This window comes from Narcine bancroftii, chromosome 5, assembly GCF_036971445.1.
Source record: "Narcine bancroftii isolate sNarBan1 chromosome 5, sNarBan1.hap1, whole genome shotgun sequence".
In the NCBI taxonomy this organism is placed as follows: Eukaryota; Metazoa; Chordata; class Chondrichthyes; order Torpediniformes; family Narcinidae; genus Narcine; species Narcine bancroftii.
The window spans coordinates 219,651,359-219,671,148 of NC_091473.1; the positions used below are offsets into that span (position 1 = coordinate 219,651,359).

The window sequence follows — 19,790 nt, forward strand, 5'->3', positions numbered from 1 at the left end:
TGTTCGGCAGCTTTTTTAATATATCCTGTACTTCCTCTATTTCAATTGGTTTTATCAGTTTGTTTTGTTCCTCTTCTTGCAATTTCGGCAGTTCAATTTTAGCTAAAAACTCTTCTATTTTATCATCTTTCCCCTCATTCTCAGTTGGGTGTAATTGTTCATAAAATTCCTCAAAGTTTTCATTAATCTCTGTTAGGTTATATGCAATTTGTTTGTCCTTTTTCCTTGATGCCAATACAGTTCTTTTAGCTTGTTCTGTTTTAAGTTGCCAGGTTAATATTTTTATGTGTTTTTTTTTCTTCCAGTTCGTAATATTTTTGCCTTATTTTCATAATGTTCTTCTCCACCTTTTTTTTTTATTTTTTAAATTTTTTATTTTTCACACCATAAATCACATTAGCCATGATATACACTTTTTCACACATATACAGTGACTTTTTCTCCCCCCCCCTCCTCCCAAGCCACCCCCCCACCCCCTCCTCATGTTCTTCTCCACCTTGTACATTTGTAATGTTTCGTATTTTATTTTTTTGTCCGCCAATTCTCTCCTTTTCGTTATATCATCCCTTTTTACTTGTTCCTTTTCTGTACTTACTATTTCCCTTTCGAACTGCTCTATTTCCCAATTGTAATCCTTTTTCATCTTAGTTACATAACTTATTATCTGCCCTGTAATGAAGATTTTCATTGCATCCCATAATATAAATTTGTCTTTCACTGATCCATGTTTATTTCAAAATATGTTTTAATTTGGCGTTCAATAAACTTTCTAAATTCCTGCCTTTTAAGTAACCTCCATCTATATGTTCTTGGTAGGATGTCCTCCAGTTCTATTGCTAATAACAGGGGTGAATGATCAGATAGTAATCTAGCTTTATACTCAGTTTTTATAATTCTCCCTTGAATATGGGCCGTCAACAAAAATATATCAATCCTTGAGTATGTTTTATGTCTACTCGAATAATATGAATATTCCTTCTCTCTTGGGTGCTGCCTCCTCCATATATCTATGTTTCATTTCCTGCATTGATTTAACCATAAATTTGGCTACTTTATTCTTATTACATGCCTTTTGTCCAGTTTTATCCAACATTTGGTTGAAATTAAGGTTAAAATCCCCTCCTATCAATATGTTTCCTTGTGTGTCTGCAATCTTCAAAAAAATATCCTGCATAAACTTTTCATCCTCCTCATTAGATGCATATATATTGAGCCAATTCCAAGATTCTGAGTATATCTGACACTTTATAATTACATACCTCCCTGCCGGATCTATTATTTCTTCCTCTATTTTGATGGGTACATTTTTATTAATCATTATAGCTACACCTCTAGCTTTTGAATTATAAGATGCTGCCTCTATGTGTCCTACCCAGTCTCTCTTTAATTTGTTATGTTCCACTTCAGTTAGATGCGTTTCCTGCACAAATATTATATCTATTTTTTCTTTATTCAATAAATTTAATAGCCTCTTCCTTTTAATTTGGTTATGTATTCCATTAATGTTTATAGTCATATAGTTCAATGTGGCCATCTTATTTCGTGTTTATACCTCATTTCCGCTTCCTCACTACCACCATCCCCCTTTTCCCTCTCAATTTTCCTTTTTTAAACTCAATGTATGACAACACATTTAAAACATAAAATACTCCAACAACTCCCACACCCGATATTACCTTAACCCCAAATGCCCCCCCTCTCTGAGTTGCCCCTTATCCCTTGCCGGGCAATCACAACTCCCCTTTCCATTTGGATCACGATTTTATTCGCAAGCGTCAACTGATTTTGCAGTGACGGTTATTCTCTTTCCGCCCCCCCAACCCCCCAGAAAACACTTTTATTTACCTCCTTCCTCCCCTTCTCTTTTCCCTCTTTAGTTCTTTACATATACATTGTTTTTACATCTTTATATATACTTTATCACCATTCTTCATTCTTATTACATCTTTTTATCTCTCCTTCTATCCTGCAAACGCTCTGTGAATTCTTGTGCTTCCTCCGGATCCGAGAACAGTCTGTTTTGCTCCCTGGGCATAAATATTTTAAGCACGGCTGGATCTCTTAACATGAATTTATAACCTTTTTTCCATAGGATCGATTTTGCTGTATTAAATTCCTTCCTCTTCTTTAAGAGTTCAAAACTTATGTCTGGGTAAAAAAATATTTTTTGACCCTTGTATTCCAATGTTTTATTATCTTCTCTAATTTTCTTCCTTGCCCACTCCAGTATATTTTCTCTTGTCGTATATCTCAAAAATTTTACTAAGATGGATCTTAGTTTTTGATGTATCTGTGGTTTTGGACCAAGTGCTCTGTGTGCCTTTTCTATTTCCATTTCTTCCTGTATTTCTGTCGTTCCCAGGACCTTCGGGATCCATTCTTTTCTAAATTCCTATCTGTGCCCTCTTCATCTTCCTTCAGGCCCACTATTTTTATGTTGTTTCGCCTACTATAATTTTCCAACATATCAATTTTCTGAGATAACAACTCTTGTGTCTCTTTAATTTTTTTTGTCACTTTCTTCCAATTTTCCTCTTGTCATTTACTTCCATTTCTACAGCTGTTTCTCACTCTTCCACATTTTCTACTCTTTTCCCTATTTCTGTCATGACTAGTTCTAATCTTTTCATTTTAACTTCTATTCCTTTCATTTTTCTTTTAATTGCACTAAATTTTAATGACAGCCAATCTTTAAATGCTCTCATTTGTTCTTCAAAAAAAGCTTTATCTATATTCTGTCCATCAGTTTTACCTTCTATTTCTCTGTGAAGATCTTGGTCTTATTTTTTCTCTTCTTCTGTATCTGTACCTGTGTTTGTGCCTTCTTCTTCTCTTTGTATCTGTGTCTCTTCTGATTTTCCTGATGAGTTACTTGTATTACTTTGTGGAGCCTCTTCTTGCTGGGCCTCTTGCTGTTGGTCCTCTCCTTCTGAGCTTCTCATCTGTCATGCCTCCTGCTGCTGCTGCTCCTCTTGCCGTTCACCCCATTGACTTTCTTTCTTGCCTGGTACCTCACTCCCTCTCTTGCCGCCTTCCTCATCTTTTAGCTGAGATCCCTGGTGTTGGGTGTCCCTCAGCTGGTCGCACCGTGGTTGCCCACTCCTCGGCTGAGCCCACCTACCGTCGGTGTTTTTTTACCATAGATTGTGCACTGCTCTTGCGCGAATCCTCGTGCATGCGCAGTTCCGCACTTTTGTTTGGCTCAGAGAGCCATTTTTGCAGTCCACTGGCCGGGGGGTCGCGTCTCCGCAGGGCCAGCACCAACCTCGGAGAGCGGACATTCTTCGCCACCACAGTTCCCTGTTCCTTCATGCAGGTAAGGCCTCCTTCTTTCTTTTCTGGTGACTTTTCTTTTTTTCTCTTTTTTTACTCTTTTCTTCTTAGCCAATCAGCAGCCGGTCCGCTCAAGCCACGTTGGTGACACGGCCGAGCTGATTATAAAAGACACAGCTGCTACTGAATAAACTCTGTCGAATACACTCGACTGATGTATGTCTCTTCCTTCTGCGGATTTGAGCTAAAGCCTTAGGGCTATAACCAAGAGCTCACTACATTGTACACATTTCCTTCATGGAGTAGTTTCTGCTTTTCAGTGAGTCCCGGTAGTCATTTAAGGGCTCAAATTGGCCCCAAGGAAGGATTGCAACTGAAGGTAACAAAAAAAGGTCTTATGTGACAAGTCATATTTCTTCTTCAGCGGTTCAAATGACATGAAAAGTCCTTTTTCATAACAATCCTTCTGACATTGTATTCCCTTATGATACCAGGCTTTAAAAAATGTATTGTTCAAAGTCATGGGTCGTGGCGGTACACCATTAGGCAGGTGAACCGGCCCAGCTTATCACCCACGCAGCGGGGCAACTGGTCAAAATGGCGCCATCGGAGGTTTCCTCACGACTTCAGCACTGGGCTCAGAAGCCCATGTGACGCCACGGTGACGCCCCCCAGCGCGGTTCTCAGCCAGGTCCAGGCTGGGAGTATAAGACCAGCCGGGCAGCCCGCAATAAATCAGATTTTGCTCACTGAACTCAACCCGTCTGGTTGTGCGATCCTTCAGTTAGCAATGTAGCCGCTGCTACAATTGGTGACCCCAACACGTTCAAACGTCTTTGAACCCAACATGAACAACCCTTCGATCAATGCTATAGCCATCAGGCTTCCTAACTTATGGGTTCAGGAGCCAAGAGACCTGGTTCAGCCACGCAGAGGCTCAGTTTCACCTCCGCCAGATTTAATCGAATTCGATCAAGTTTTAGCATGTGGTTGCCACCCTAGACCAGGCCACCACCAAAAGAGTGCTGCACTTCGTTCAGCACCCACTCACAGAAGATAAGTATGGGACCATCAAGTGGGTGCTCACCGGCTCCCTCGGCCTCTCCAGGCGGCAGTGTGCCGCTCGGATGCTGCGCCTCGACGCCTTGGGGGACAGAACTCCAATCGAGTTGATGGACGAGACGCTCGCGCTCATGGGCAATCACACAAACTGCCAACTCTTCGAGTGCATCTTCCTCTACCATCTGCCTGAAGACATCCGGCAGTTACTGTCCCAGGAGAACTTAATCGACCCTAGGAAGGTCGCTCAAAAGGCTCGGAGATCCGAACTTATGGAGACAAGACCACCCACTTCCAGATCGGCCAGCAGAAGTTCTCGTGGAAGTTCACCGTTTTGTCCCTTCCAACCACCATCCTGGGTGTTGACTTCCTCCTCGCCCACGGACTCCTGGTTAACATTCGAGGTAGGTGACTGGTAGATGCCCGTACCTTCCAATCAGTTTGCCTCAATGGCTCCCGCACAGAGCAGCCGCAGATGGCCACGGTCAGCACGCCCAAGGACGAGTTTCAGCGTATCCTGGACGAGTTCCTGTCCCTCCTCGACCTGCAGTTCTCTGCCGCCACACCACACCACGGGGGTGTTTCATTACATCCCCACCCAAGGCCCGCCGGTCCACGCCAAGGCACGCTGGCTCCCACTGGATAAGCTCCAGATAGCAAAGGAAGAGTTCTCGCATCTGCAGGAGCTGGGGATCATTCGACGCTCCGACAGTCCTTGGGCCTCACCACTCCACCTGGTCCCGAAAGCCTCCTGCGGCTGGCGCCCCTGTGGAGATTATCGACAGCTTAATGACACGACAGTACCTGTCCGTTACCCGATCCCTCAAATCCAGGACTTTATGGCCAACCTGCATGGCCTGAAGGTATTCTCCAAGATCAACCTGGTGCGCGGGTATCACCAAATCCCGGTGCACCCCGAGGACATACCTAAAATGGCCATCATCACCCCCTTCGGCTTTTTCGAGTTCCTACGCATGCTGTTCGGGCTCAAGAACGCCACCCAGACCTTCCAGTGCCTTATGGACACAGTGGGCAGGGATTTGAATTTCATATTCATTTACCTGGATGACATCCTTGTCGCCAGCAGAGACCAGACACAACACAAGTCTCCCCTGCGCACCCTTTTCTCCTGACTGGCTGACTTCGGCCTAACGATCAATCCGACCAAGTGCCAGTTTGGGAAAGAGCCCATGCAGTTCCTGGGCCATACCAATACGGCCGAAGGAGCCACACCTGCCGCTACGAAGGTCACTACAATCAGGGAGTTCCCGCACCCGGACAACCTCAAGGGGCTACAGGAGTTCGTGAGTTTGGTCAAAAATCTGAGGCGCCTGCAAGCTCACACCAAGACACAAGAGAAACTTGTCCGTGAACTACTCTTTGCAGATGATGCCGCTTTAGTTGCCCATTCAGAGCCAGCTCTTCAGCGCTTGACGTCCTGCTTTGCGGAAACTGCCAAAATGTTTGGCCTGGAAGTCAGCCTGAAGAAAACTGAGGTCCTCCATCAGCCAGCTCCCCACCATGACTACCAGCCCCCCCACATCTCCATCGGGCACACAAAACTCAAAACGGTCAACCAGTTTACCTATCTCGGCTGCACCATTTCATCAGATGCAAGGATCGACAATGAGATAGACAACAGACTCGCCAAGGCAAATAGCGCCTTTGGAAGACTACACAAAAGAGTCTGGAAAAACAACCAACTGAAAAACCTCACAAAGATAAGCGTATACAGAGCCGTTGTCATACCCACACTCCTGTTCGGCTCCGAATCATGGGTCCTCTACCGGCACCACCTACGGCTCCTAGAACGCTTCCACCAGCGTTGTCTCCGCTCCATCCTCAACATCCATTGGAGCGCTCACACCCCTAACGTCGAGGTACTCGAGATGGCAGAGGTCGACAGCATCGAGTCCACGCTGCTGAAGATCCAGCTGCGCTGGATGGGTCACGTCTCCAGAATGGAGGACCATCGCCTTCCCAAGATCGTATTATATGGCGAGCTCTCCACTGGCCACCGTGACAGAGGTGCACCAAAGAAAAGGTACAAGGACTGCCTAAAGAAATCTCTTGGTGCCTGCCACATTGACCACCGCCAGTGGGCTGATAACGCCTCAAACCGTGCATCTTGGCGCCTCACAGTTTGGCGGGCAGCAGCCTCCTTTGAAGAAGACCGCAGAGCCCACCTCACTGACAAAAGGCAAAGGAGGAAAAACCCAACACCCAACCCCAACCAACCAATTTTCCCTTGCAACCGCTGCAATCGTGTCTGCCTGTCCCGCATCGGACTGGTCAGCCACAAACGAGCCTGCAGCTGACGTGGACTTTTTACCCCCTCCATAAATCTTCGTCCGCGAAGCCAAGCCAAAGACAAAAAATAACCGCTTCAGTTCAGGCGCTGCGCGCACCATGCAGCCGCTCTTCGCCCTCATCGTGGCCAAAGACAAGACACTCGCCTGGACTCTAGAGGCCAGCAGGGCATTCGAAGCCACAAAAGATGCCCGCACGAAGGCTACCCTGCTCGTCTCCACCTACACACTGACCTGCATATAGCGCTCTCCATCGATGCCTCTGCCACAGCAGTCGGCGCCATCCTGAAGCAGCAGGTGAACAGATAATGGAAACCACTGGCACTCTTTAGCCGACCTCTTCGCCCGCCAGAGCGCAAGTATAGCACTTTTGATCGTGAGTTGCTGGGCATACACCTGGTGGTGCGTCATTTCCGCTATTTCTTGGAGGGGAGGCCTTTCACCATTTTTACTGACCACAAACCCCTCACTCAGGTGCTCGCTATGGCAAAAGATCCCTGGTCGGCCCGCCAACAGCGTCACCTCTCCTTCGTGTCGGAGTTCACCACCAACATTCAGCACAAGGCAGGGAAACACAATGTGGTCACCGACACATTCTCGCCATTTTCGCGCTGAGACCCAGCCTTGACTTCGACCAGAAGTCCGACAAGGAGACACGGGCCTTCATAACTTGTCATCACGGGCCTGCGGTTCCAGGACCTCCTGATTCCTCACAGTAAGGGCACCATCCTGTGCAACATGGGCACCCCACGACCAGTGTTTCCCCAGCAGTGGCGCAGGCAAGTCTTCCACCATATCCATGACCTTTCCCACCCTTTCATCAGGTTCATGGCCCGTATGGTGGCAGAATGTTTCGTCTGGCACAGGCTTCTGAAGCAGATTGCAGACTGGGCCAGAACTTGCACCCATTGCCAGCTTTCCAAAGTACACAGGCACACCAGAGTACCTGTATAAGTTTCGAACATGTCCGGGAACGGTTCAGCCACATACATGTGGACATCATTGGACCCTTACCCGTTTCCCGAGGTAACCGTTACCTTTTCACAGTGGTAGATTACACCACTCGTTGGCCTGAGGCGATCCCGATGCCAGATGCCTCCACGAACTCCTGCTCCCGATCGCTTTTGAACGGTTGGGTTGCCTGGTTTGGCGCCCCGAACTACCTCACCAGTGATCGGGGTGCTCAGTTCACTTCTACGCTCTGGGCACAGCTCGCCAAAAGGCTGGGGATCGAGCTACATCACACCACAGCCTATCACCCACAGGCCAATGGGCTTGTTGAGCGAATGCACCGCCACCTTAAGTTGGCACTTATGGCCCGCCTCACCGGCCCCAACTTGGTGGACGAGCTGCCTTGGGTGTTCCTGGGCATCCACTCGACACCCAAAGAAGACCTACAGGTGCCATCAGCCGAGCTGATCTATGGTGCACCACTAGCCCTACCCAGTGAGTTCGTCAATGCACCTCACAAACCCCAGCAGCCACCGCACGGTCTACTTCCCCACCTCTGGGCCCAGTTGGGACTCCTTCACACCCCACCGCCGCCCAGACATGGCACACGGGCCTCTTACATCCACAACGAGCTGTACTCCGCAGAGTACGTTTTCATCAGGTGGGGCCCATCCACAGCACCTCTACGAAGACCATACAAAGGGCCGTACAAAGTCGTCCAGCGTTCGGGATCCACTTTCACACTGGACATTGGTTGTAAGAGGGAACTGTTTACGGTGGACAGGTTAAAGCCAGCCCACCTCGACCCCACTGAACCAGTAGTTGTGGCCCAACCCAAGAAGCGAGGCCACCCGAAAAAAAAGGACATTGGCGCTGGTTCTGGGCGGGGGGGGGGGCTGTATGGTGGCACGCGAACCGACCCCGCTTGTCACGAACGCGGCGGGGCAGCTGGCCAAAATGGCGCCATCAGTGTTTTCCTCCCAACTTTGGCACCGGGCTCAGAAGCCCGCGTTTGGGGACCCACGTGATGCCCTGGTGACGTCGGGGACCCCCAGCGCGGTTCTCAGCCAGGCTGGGAGTATAAGACCAGCCAGGCAGCCTGCAATAAATCAGTTTTTGCTCACTGAACTCAACCCATCTGGTTGTGTGATCCTTCAGTTAGCAGTGTAGCCGCCACTACAGGGTACAAGTTCATTTTGTCTTTGATGACAATCGTCTTCAGTCCAGAGCCTCCACAGGTCTCACTTCATATTTTAACCATATTTTAAAATGGGGTTGTCGGTTCTGCTGGCTATAATTCTGGAATTCCATTTATATATTTAAATCATTACACACCTTCTCTTTCAGAGTGCAATCCAATTTGTAATTATACGCCTTCTTAACTGTCAATTGTCCTTTGAATGTCCTTATAGGCATGAGTCCCAAGATCTCTTGGTTCTCACTGCTCAGAGTCCTCCCATTAACATTGCATTCTGGCTTCAAATCTGACCTACTGAAATGAACTACTTCATACGTTACTGCCGCCTCTCAGCCCAACTCTGCATCCTATCAATCTTTGTGTCATCTGAAATCTTACTAACCCACCATTCCACTTCCTCATCCAGGTCATTTATATATAAAAAAAAATCCCAAAACAGATCTCTGCAGAACACCACTTCTCACCAACTATGAAGAATACAAATAATTTTGTGTGGCAAAGAACTGTTTATTTTTGTCAAGCCTGCTGAAGAGGGGGAGGTGGTGGTAGTTGGGGGGTGTACAAAAGTATGGAGTCATACAGGATTTAATGGGCCTTTGCATCCAGTTAGTCCATGCTGATAGACTATCTGGGGTTCAGATTTGCATACAGAAGAACACCATGATGGATAGTTGACAGACTGACTGGGGGAGATGAAGGGAAAGGATTTATGAGAGTGATTGGTGGTATGGTTTGTGCCAACTGTTTCAAGGGTGGATGGTAAGGGCTGAGAGTTCATTTGATGGACAGCACATGCTCACATTTTCAGGATTGAGGATTTTATAATACTTTATTAATTGGAGATACTTGCTAAATGTATGGAACAAGATAAATGTTGAAATGGGGATTAATAATTATCAAAAACTTAAAAAGATTTTTTTGAAAATTTTATTTATTGATCATAACAAGTCATACAATAAAAATACAATTAAATACATAGTATTTTTACCCCATATAACCCACCCACCCCTCCCAACCCCCATCTAAACTATCCCAAAAGAAAGAAAGAGGACAATAGAATAGGAGATCAAATAACATAACAACCTTCAATTACTGCCATGGTTTGGGGCAACACCATCAATTTGTGGGAAAAAAAAAGCTATTACAAATTCATATATGGGCTCCAAGTTTTAACAAAAAAGGAATGATTATTACATAAATGATATGTTATCTTTTCCAATGGAATATTAGATCTCATTTCCAAATGCCATTGTTGAATACTCAAATCGGTCTCGTTTTTCCAAGTAATTGCCAGACATTTTCTAGCCACAGCTATGGAAAACTTCAAAAAAGCAATTTGAAACTTTTCTAATTTTAATTCCAAACTCAATTTCTTAATATAACCCAGTAAAAAATACCATAGGATCAAGTTAAATTTTAAATTTGAATATAGCTTCTAAAAGTTCCTTAAGTCTATTCCAAAAATGTTTCACTGTCTCACATGACCAAGTAGAATGTAAAAAAGAACCAACTTGTTTATGGCACCTGAAACATAAATCAGAAGAAATAAACATATTTCCTTAATTTCTCCAGCATCAGGTACATCTGATGAAGAAAATTATAATAAACCAATCTATATCTTACATTCACAATTTTAGTCATACTGTCCTCACATACAGACATCTAATCCTTCTGAGAAATATATATATATATATATATATATATTAGACAGATCTTTTTCCCAGTTTAATAATAAGCATTTTAGTCTGCAATAAAGAATACATCTTGGATATAAATCCTTTCTTACCACCATCAGTAAGAAAGATTTCAAATTTAGATGCCTAGGTAACCGTGACATACACCCAAAATTATCCAACAGTTGTTATGAGCCCAGAGGACCCCAAAACCCAGCAGCAATAGACATTCACCAAGACAAATGGTTACTTAAACAAAAGTTGCTTTTAATTATATTTAAACATGAAAAGAGAATCAAACTTTAACTAATCTATTATTAACTTAACCCCCTTCTAATTTGAAGCGCATGTGTATGTAATGTGTGTATGTAAGTTCAGAAAAGTTATTTGGTTCACAGTCCAATCTCACTTCTCATTCCTCCAAGTTCACTGGTTGCAGGCAATTCTTATTCTGTGCATAGAATTTAACATTTATAAAGTTCACCAGGCCTTGGTGCTCGATAGGTAAATGGTTACCGCTCAGGAACTCAGGAAGGTTCTTGTTGGTTTTTAGAGATATGTTGTTCCAGGACATCCACAACTGATGTACTTCCATCAGTCACCTCAGTGTCTTGCTGACGAAACTTGCCCCATCAGGGTTCTCCAGATGATAATCTCTTTTTTTCAGGTCACCACAGAGTTCCTTTTTGTTTCACTTTTTCCAAGTGAAACATTAGGCAGCCAGTCCTCTCCTCTTGCATGAACCACAAGGGTTGTGACTAGGCCATCTTCCACACTGGGCTTCTTGCCAGCTTGTCCTGTTCAACACTGTACAAGTTATCTCTGTGTGTATGCGTGTGTGTGTCTCTCTCTCACGCACTCTGATACTGAGAGAAAGCCTGTTTAATTCTTTGCTTGCAAAACTACGTGACCCTCTTACAATAGTAAAACTCTCCTGCAGACAATAGCAGCTCCAGCCTGCTCTTTCATCTGTTGCCTTGATAAACAATAATCCATTAGTGATGTCTCTGGAGCTCTCTTCAAAGCTCTTGCAAAAAGGTGTGAGAAGCCACTATGTCTCCAGTATTTCACATAAGATCTGTTTTAAAGTGTTTGCATGTGACCTTTCACTAATTTATCTCCCAAAAACATTTCTATATACTCTGTCACACAGTGGTTTAACTTGATAATAAGAAAACAAAGTATTCGAAGATATTTCATATTTCTCTTTCATTCTTTGAAATGAAATAAAATATCCAGCCTCATAGCAATCTTCTACCAATCTAATTCCTTTCTGTTCCCACAATTTCAAAAGTTGATTATTAAATGTAAATGGAAAAAGCTTATTTTGAAACAAAGGAGTTTTAGCCAAAATTTTACCTTCAGTACCTATAATTTCATTCTTCTTAATCCATAATTCCATTAAATGCTTCAACACTGCTAAATTATAACTCTGTAATAACTGAGAATTCCATTTATACTCATCCATCCTCTTCTCATCAATCTGAAATAGTTCAATATTAGCCCATATAAAAGGTTTATCCACTTCAAACAACCTATTAATAAATTTCAACTGTGTCGATTCATAATAATTCTGAAAATTAGGAAGTTGCAATCCTCCTAAAGCATACTTTCAAATTAATTTCTGTAATCACCCCTTCACCATTTTACCTTTCCACAAAAATTTCCTCACCTAAGCATTCAAATATTTTAAAACTTTTTGAGGAATCTTACAAGGAATAGTCTGAAAAAGGTATGAATATGGGGAAAGATATCCCTTTTAACACAATTAACACATCCTATTAACATTATAGGTAAACCTTTCCACCGATTTAAATCATATTTAATTTTAGACAAAGGTAAAAAGTTTAATTCATATAAATTATAATTACTATCTATAATGATACCTAAATATTTAATCCAATCAGACCACTTAAATTTTGCAATATGCCTACAAAGCGAATAATCCACTACACCCAAAGGCATAATTTCACTCTTCTCCCAGTTAATTTTATATGGTGATATTTCACCATACTGCTCCAATCTATCATGTAGACTCCCCAAAGATTTCAAAGGTTGTGTAAAATATATCAAAATGTCACCTGCAAACAAATTTATTTTATATTTATCAGCTTTCACCTGAATACCTTTAATATTACTATCTTGTCTAATTAACTGAGCTAAGGGTTCAATGACCAATGCAAATAGAGCTGGTGACAAAGGACAGCCCTGTCTAGTCGATCTAGATAATACAAAAGAAGAAACCAGTCCATTTGTCACAACTCTAGCCGTAGAATTTTTATATAAAGCCTTAAATCCTCTTAAAAAGAGGCCCAAAGTTAAACTTCTCCAAAACTTTAAACAAAAAAACTCCACTCTATCAAAGGCCTTTTCTGCAACAAAAGCAATTACCATAGGTTGGTCGGAACCTAAAAAAATATTAACTCAAAATAAACATCCCTTTTACAATAATTAGTCCATTAAAGGAATTAAAGAATAATGGATTGTTTTGAAGGGAGGAAATTAATGACATTTGATTAATTAACACATCACAGGCACCATTCAAAATAATACAATATTTGGTTATTATCAAATTGGGTCCAACAATTTTACTACCTGAAAGGAGTGAAATAGAAGATTTGATTTCTAATAAATTTATTAAGTTTATATCTGCAATGTTTATATCCCTTTTATTATAAAAGGGAGTACGGAAACAAAGAATTCATAAATCTAGACAAAGGTGGGGAACTGATTTAAAAATTACTATTGGAGAGAAAAACTGATTGGAATTGTGCTATGATGGTATGATAAATACAATAAATGTTAGATAAAGATTGCATTAATTACATCTTACCCACAAAATTAAATAGGTTGAAGTCTGATTTAAATAAATGTTTTAGGTGTAATCAGGAGATAGGTACTTTTTTTTGTACTCTACTTGGTCATGTTCAAAATTGAGACTTTTTGGACAGAATTAGCAATATTTTTGGAAAGGGTTACGGAAATTAAATTTCCTTAAGATGCAATTTTTTTTGAAAGGTAATCTTTCTGGAATTAGGCCAAAATTAAAACTTAATAACTATCAAGCACAATATGTGAAAATTGCTTAGGGAATTACAAGGAAAAATATAGCAGTCTCATGGAAATGAGATTCAAATTTGGGAATAGGTATGATAATTTAAAAAAACAATTTGGTGCCCATATTTACAAATAGTAGATATTATGAAAGATTTCCTGAGCCTAGACCCTTCTATATCTATATGTTATATATAGGCAAAAGTAATTTAAATTTTGTAAGCTATTCTGATTCTTTTCTCCTTACTTCTATTTCTTTTTTCTATCGTTATGGGCTCATTATTTAGGGGGGAGGTATGGGGGGAAATATTATATACTATGTATTTATTATGAGTATTTACACAAATCAAGGAGACTTTTTGTATTTGGATATTAATACATGTATGAAACTTAAATAAAATTTAAATAAAGGATTGAGGATGTGTTGTGAGAATTGCTTCAGAGCATGTGTGTTTTCCTTGACTGGTCCTATTAATAACCCCTTTTACACTTGATTCCAGGAATTAACTTCCAATCAGCCTTTAAAGTGTCTAGTGTGAAAGCAAAATCACCTCACGCCAGGGATTGATGGCCTCGACCCTTAGTACAATCCCTGGCGTCTGCAGACGCCGTCATTGCGATCAAGTATTGTGGGATTGAAATGACCCAAGTTTTTGAGTGAGTGCAGGAATATGAAGGAAGAAAAGATTAAAATGAAGATATAAACTTTGCCATGGGAACGTTGCAGCGGGAAAGATAGATGGGAAATAAATAGTAATAGTGGACAATTTTTAAACAGCATGGGAAAATTGGTAGCACTATAGCACACAATTTATAAAGACTGTGGGATAAAGCAATGGCAGACCTGACTTCCCAGAATGCTGTGTTGCAGAGAAACCTTCCATGAATTCTCCGGGAATGCAGTTGGGCATACAGCCCTTTCTCTGCTGCATGGAATTCTGGGAGGGCAGCACAGCCATTGCTTCCCCATCCCCCCCCATGGTATTTATAAATTGCATGCGATAGTGCTACCAACTTTCCCACGCTATACAAATTGAGTGCTATAGCGCTACCAACTTTTCCACCCTGATTAAAAATTGTCTGCTATTGCTATTTATTGCTAGCACTTTCCCACGTCCCTTATAAAGGTTTATATAAGTTGGCACAACAACAATAGGGGCTGAAGGGCTTATAATATGCTGTACATAAAGCTTAATTATGTTATAATTAGGCATGATTAATTTTGTTCAAATTTAAGATCATAATACATTGATTAGGATTTAGGGCAGGTCCACCATCACTCGATGCGTCAAGATGTCACCGTAGAAGGTAGAACAGTCCTAACCCCGGGGATGGCTCCTTGCAAGTCTGAAAGCATTCAGTATCCCAGTTAGGAGTGGTCAAGTATGAAAAGCCAAACCCCTATTCCTATCCCAGGACACTGAACAACCAATTTAGTGGGATGCAAGTGTGAAAGGGGCTACATCATTTTCAGCTGTCCTTGCTGGACGCAAGTTTCAAGGAATGTCATAGATTAGGCATGCACAATTTTAACGATCTCTTTATCCCAAATAATTTTGCCTCTTTTGAACAATTATCAGCTAAATTTAATCTTTCTAACAAAGATTTTTTAGATATTTACATATTAAACATTTTGTTCAGTTTAAGCTTTCTGATTTCTCACAAATTTCAAATACTTATGTTCTTGATCTATTTTTTAAATTTAGTTTTATTTTCATTGGTGGATGGAAGTCATGCATTTATAATTTATTGAATTTAAAATCATTCTCCATGGCTGGGATCAAGAGCGAGTGGGAATGAGATTTGAACATAACATTTTCAGATGAAAATTGGTATTCTACTCTCAGCTTGACTAATGATTCCTCATTTTGTGCAACACACTGCTTACTACAATTTAAGATGGTACATAGAACTCATATGTCCAAACTTAAATTATCTCATTTTTATGCAGATATTAATCCACTATGTGAGAAATGTAAACATGTTTGAAGCATCTCTAAAACATGCTTTGGCATTCTTGATTAGATGTAGTTTTTAGGTGTTTTTCCCTTTTTTCACTTAAAAAAAAATTTGGCTTAACTCAACAGACAGGTTTAATATGGCTATATAGATGAATTCAAATGATTGTTTCTTAAATCTATTAGGAATTCTTGACTTAGCTTCATCTTAGTGAGGAGGATGTGTATAAATTAGGTCATGGTATGGGAATGTTTGGTGTGTGGGTAAGGGTTTTGGTATGGGGTCTGATCAGAAGTAGGTTTATGGGGTAAAAAGATATTAGATTTGTTTTCAGAGAATTTATATAATGAAAAAATTTTGGTGTAGCAGGGTTTGGTGTAGCAGGGTAGGAAGGCCACTTTTATGAGAAATGGGCTTGAGTGCTTTGGTTCAGTCATGATGTTATAATAGAAAGTAGATATACATTTCCTATTTTTGGAGAAGTGGTGAGGGCACAAATGATTTGTATTGGATTGTGTTGTGTGCAGAGGGATTATATAATGTGTGTTGTACATGATGGCCATTTCTGGAGATGGGTTACTTGCGAAGGTTGATTAGGATATTGGGACTGACTGTAAACATGGGGAGTGGGGAACATAAAAGTCATTGTAGGGAAAATGTATTTTCTGGGGAGAATATTGTATTGCAAGTGGTTGTGAACTGCAGGGTGAGGATTTATGCTGAGGGTAGTGGTTTATTTTAATCAAGGGGTTACAGAGAGAACAGGAATTGTGTTGGCGAGGGGGAAGAGGTTGCCTTCTGAATGATTGAGAAGTACAATGGTCAAATGCACCAAGATTAACTGATTCTGCCAGAAAGCAACAACAGAATGAATACAATTCTGACCATGAGACAAGAGGTGGGCGTGGGTAGGGCTACGTTGAGGGGATAGAAAGTCAGGTTGGAAGGAATGGTGGCGGTGTGATAGGACATTGGGAAGGGGTGAGGGTCGTAGGGGGAGGCGGCTTGACGCAGGGAGGAGGTGAAGGTGCTTCGGACATGGTTTACACAGGGGAGGCGATGGCGTTTTTCGGGTTCTCGACACTCCTGAGCCCTCGCTCCCAGCGACCGAGAGGCACGACGCCCTTTCCTTACCTGCTCCGACGATGAACAGAGCCGCCAGCAGCGGCCCTCCACCCCGGGCGAGGCCCATTCCCCTAACGGAAGGCTCGCGAGCTGCGGAAACGGAGCCTGGGATCTCGGGACACGCGCGCGCGCGCACTGACTGCTGCTGCCACGGCGGGAACCTGCAACGGACGCGCGCGCGACCGGGAGCGACAGACCGAGTGAGTGGCAAGTCGTTATTTTCTCTCCCGACGTACGAGAGAGGTCGTTCAGCCCGTCCTGTCTGTGCCTGTTCTCGGAGCCATCTCCCACCATATGTCCTAATTGGCCCATCTCTCTCATAGGCCCATCAACCCCCATTAACTTGCCATCTTTGGACGAGGGAGGGAAATTACAGAGCCAAGTTCTTGGGCAGTGGGGAAAGACACCATCATCACGGTGGGTTAACCCACGTGGCCACAGGGAAATGGTGCAAACTCCACACAGACAGCATCCAAAGTCAGAATCGAACCCTGGTTGCTGGAGCTCTGCCGCAAGCTGAGGGGGAGGGGGAGGGGGAGGAGGAGGGAGGGGGGGAGGAGGGAGGGGAGGAGGAGGGAGGGGAGGAGGAGGGAGGGGAGGAGGAGGGAGGGGAGGAGGGAGGGGGGAGGGGAGGAGGAGGAGGGAGGGGAGGAGGAGGAGGGAGGGGGGAGGGGAGGAGGGAGGGGGGAGGGGAGGAGGGAGGGGGGAGGGGAGGAGGAGGGGGGAGGGGAGGAGGAGGAGGGAGGGGAGGAGGAGGAGGGAGGGGAGGAGGAGGAGGAAGGGGAGGAGTGTTAGGTCTGCTTTGTTCATGAATGAGTGAGACAAACACCAGGCTGAGTCGAAATCAGGGTTCTTTGTTCTTTATTACCGGATTGTAACACTTGCGACTAACAAAGTTAGTCGGAGAATGCATTCTGCCGTTATCAGCAAAATGGTAATTTTTTATACCCTTGGATATGTGCTTAGAACATCATCATATCATTACTTGTCCAATGACTAAAACTGTTGCTATCCTTTCCCTGCTAGCTTCCTGCCTCTCAATCCATCAATGTCTCTCTTATCTTGTAAGTACAAGGATGCATTCACATCTTGTTACTGCCCCGTACATTCCCATCTCATGATGTTTTACCTAACAGTAGTACAAGGACACCTCCCCTTCTTGTTACTGCCCTGTACAGGGTAACTCCCTACACATTCCCATCTCATGATGTTTTACCTTACAGGAGGAGGGAGGGGAGGAGGAGGGAGGGGAGGAGGAGGGAGGGGAGGAGGAGGGAGGGGAGGAGGAGGGAGGGGAGGAGGAGGGAGGGGAGGAGGAGGGAGGGGAGGAGGAGGGAGGGGAGGAGGAGGGAGGGGAGGAGGAGGGAGGGGAGGAGGAGGGAGGGGAGGAGGAGGGAGGGGAGGAGGAGGGAGGGGAGGAGGAGGGAGGGGAGGAGGAGGGAGGGGAGGAGGAGGGAGGGGAGGAGGAGGGAGGGGAGGAGGAGGGAGGGGAGGAGGAGGGAGGGGAGGAGGAGGGAGGGGAGGAGGAGGGAGGGGAGGAGGAGGGAGGGGAGGAGGAGGGAGGGGAGGAGGAGGGAGGGGAGGAGGAGGGAGGGGAGGAGGAGGGAGGGGAGGAGGAGGGAGGGGAGGAGGAGGGAGGGGAGGAGGAGGGAGGGGAGGAGGAGGGAGGGGAGGAGGAGGGAGGGGAGGAGGAGGGAGGGGAGGAGGAGGGAGGGGAGGAGGAGGGAGGGGAGGAAGAGGGAGGGGGAGGAAGAGGGAGGGGGAGGAAGAGGAGGAGGGAGGGGGGAAGAGGGAGGGGAGGGGGGAAGAGGGAGGGGAGGGGGGAAGAGGGAGGGGAGGGGGAGGAGGGAGGGGAGGGGAGGAGGAGGGGGAGGAGGAGGAGGAGGGAAGGTGAAAGGCATATGGAAAGACTCGTCCCACGCTACTTTCACACTCCTCCCATGTGGAAGAAGAATCCAGTTACCTGACTTATGAATGTCTCCCCCCCCCCCCACAAGTAACAAATGAGCTCTTTCCTTTAACTGCACTTGTACTGTCGGTCTGCTCGCAACAAAGACTTTGCCGCTTCATCTTAGTACATGCAACAATAAACTTGAGCTTGATCTTGGAACTCTGAGTTAAATCTTCACTAAATGCTTTTTAAAAAATGTGGGTAACGCACTTGGTAGGAGACTGTAATGACTGGATCCATGTGAGTCAATGAGGGATGCCAGTTGATGATGGGTGACAGGTCTGGATAGCACTGGATTTGTGATACGGTGTGTCGCTGAACAAGTATGGATGCCAGATGACAAAGGGCGAGAGATGTTAGCTGGCACTAAGTGAGAGATACTTGATGACACTGGGTCTGAGGCACTTAGTGAAAGTGGATGAGAGATATTGGAATCCCCTCCGAGAGTGATAGTAACTCAGAAGCAGACTATTGCACCAGAAGGACATCAGAGATGGCTGTGGGATGTGCTTCATTGACTTCTCAGTGGATTGTCAACTTGTCAATGTGGAGAAGGTTGTGTGGTCCTGAAATCCCGAGAGCAATGCCACCTGGAGCTATGCTCCTGGTTGGGCCACCCGTGGCGGTAAGGTTGAGGGTGAGGACCCTGACAAAGAACAATCCAACCGAGACCTCAATGGTGGAACAGGTGGACGAAGTTACTTCAAACTCATCAATAAATCCATCAGCTCCAGTCATTGTGGTTTTTAATCCATTGGAACTAGTTGGTTGATTTGTGAAGTAAAACAAATACATCTGTCTTTGCTCAGTGGGTCACTCTCCAAGATTGGACTCAAGCCACTTGAGAACCCACAGGAATAAAGTCCATCATCTTTGGCCTTGAGGGATAGCCATAATGACGGCTTCATTGAGACGTGGCTGAATGAAAACATTCCAGACACAGTGCTACAGCTTCCACCATGCAGACAGGACACTGGCATCAGGTACAGGGAGAGAGGGCAGTGTTTGCTTCATCATTAATTCATCGTGATGCACACATGTGATGGTTATGTCCCAGTCCTGCTCCCCAAACCTGGAACATCTGGTGATCAATTATCTTCCATTCTATCTGCTGAAGGAGTTCTCTGAAATCATCCTAGTTGCTGTATACATTCTACCCCAGGCTAACCACTGGAGGGCCTGAGCACTGTATTGAGCAGCCATGAGACAGCACACCCTAATGCCTTCTCAATTATTGT

General features: G+C 44.3%; 1 protein-coding gene and 1 long non-coding RNA gene across 5 annotated transcripts in view; one reads left to right on the forward strand and one right to left on the reverse strand.

The window, feature by feature from the left end:
• Window positions 1-16,910, reverse strand: part of shisa4 (shisa family member 4) — a 69,856-nt gene extending 52,946 nt beyond the window's left edge. For 2 of the 4 annotated variants that reach the window (XM_069941306.1, XM_069941304.1), the window contains exons 1-2: window positions 16,611-16,910; window positions 11,823-11,946 (exon numbers count right to left, since the gene is read on the reverse strand). In XM_069941306.1, the coding sequence (XP_069797407.1) occupies window positions 11,823-11,946; window positions 16,611-16,895 (409 nt within the window). In that variant the 5' untranslated portion in view covers window positions 16,896-16,910. The remainder of the gene's footprint in view (window positions 1-11,822; window positions 11,947-16,610) is intronic. The other 2 variants (XM_069941305.1, XM_069941307.1) reach the window with 2 other exon arrangements.
• The window catches only part of LOC138764887 (uncharacterized), a 117,773-nt gene continuing 114,732 nt past the window's right edge, over window positions 16,750-19,790 (forward strand). The window contains exon 1 of the long non-coding RNA XR_011358341.1: window positions 16,750-16,801. This is a non-coding gene — a long non-coding RNA (uncharacterized lncRNA). The remainder of the gene's footprint in view (window positions 16,802-19,790) is intronic.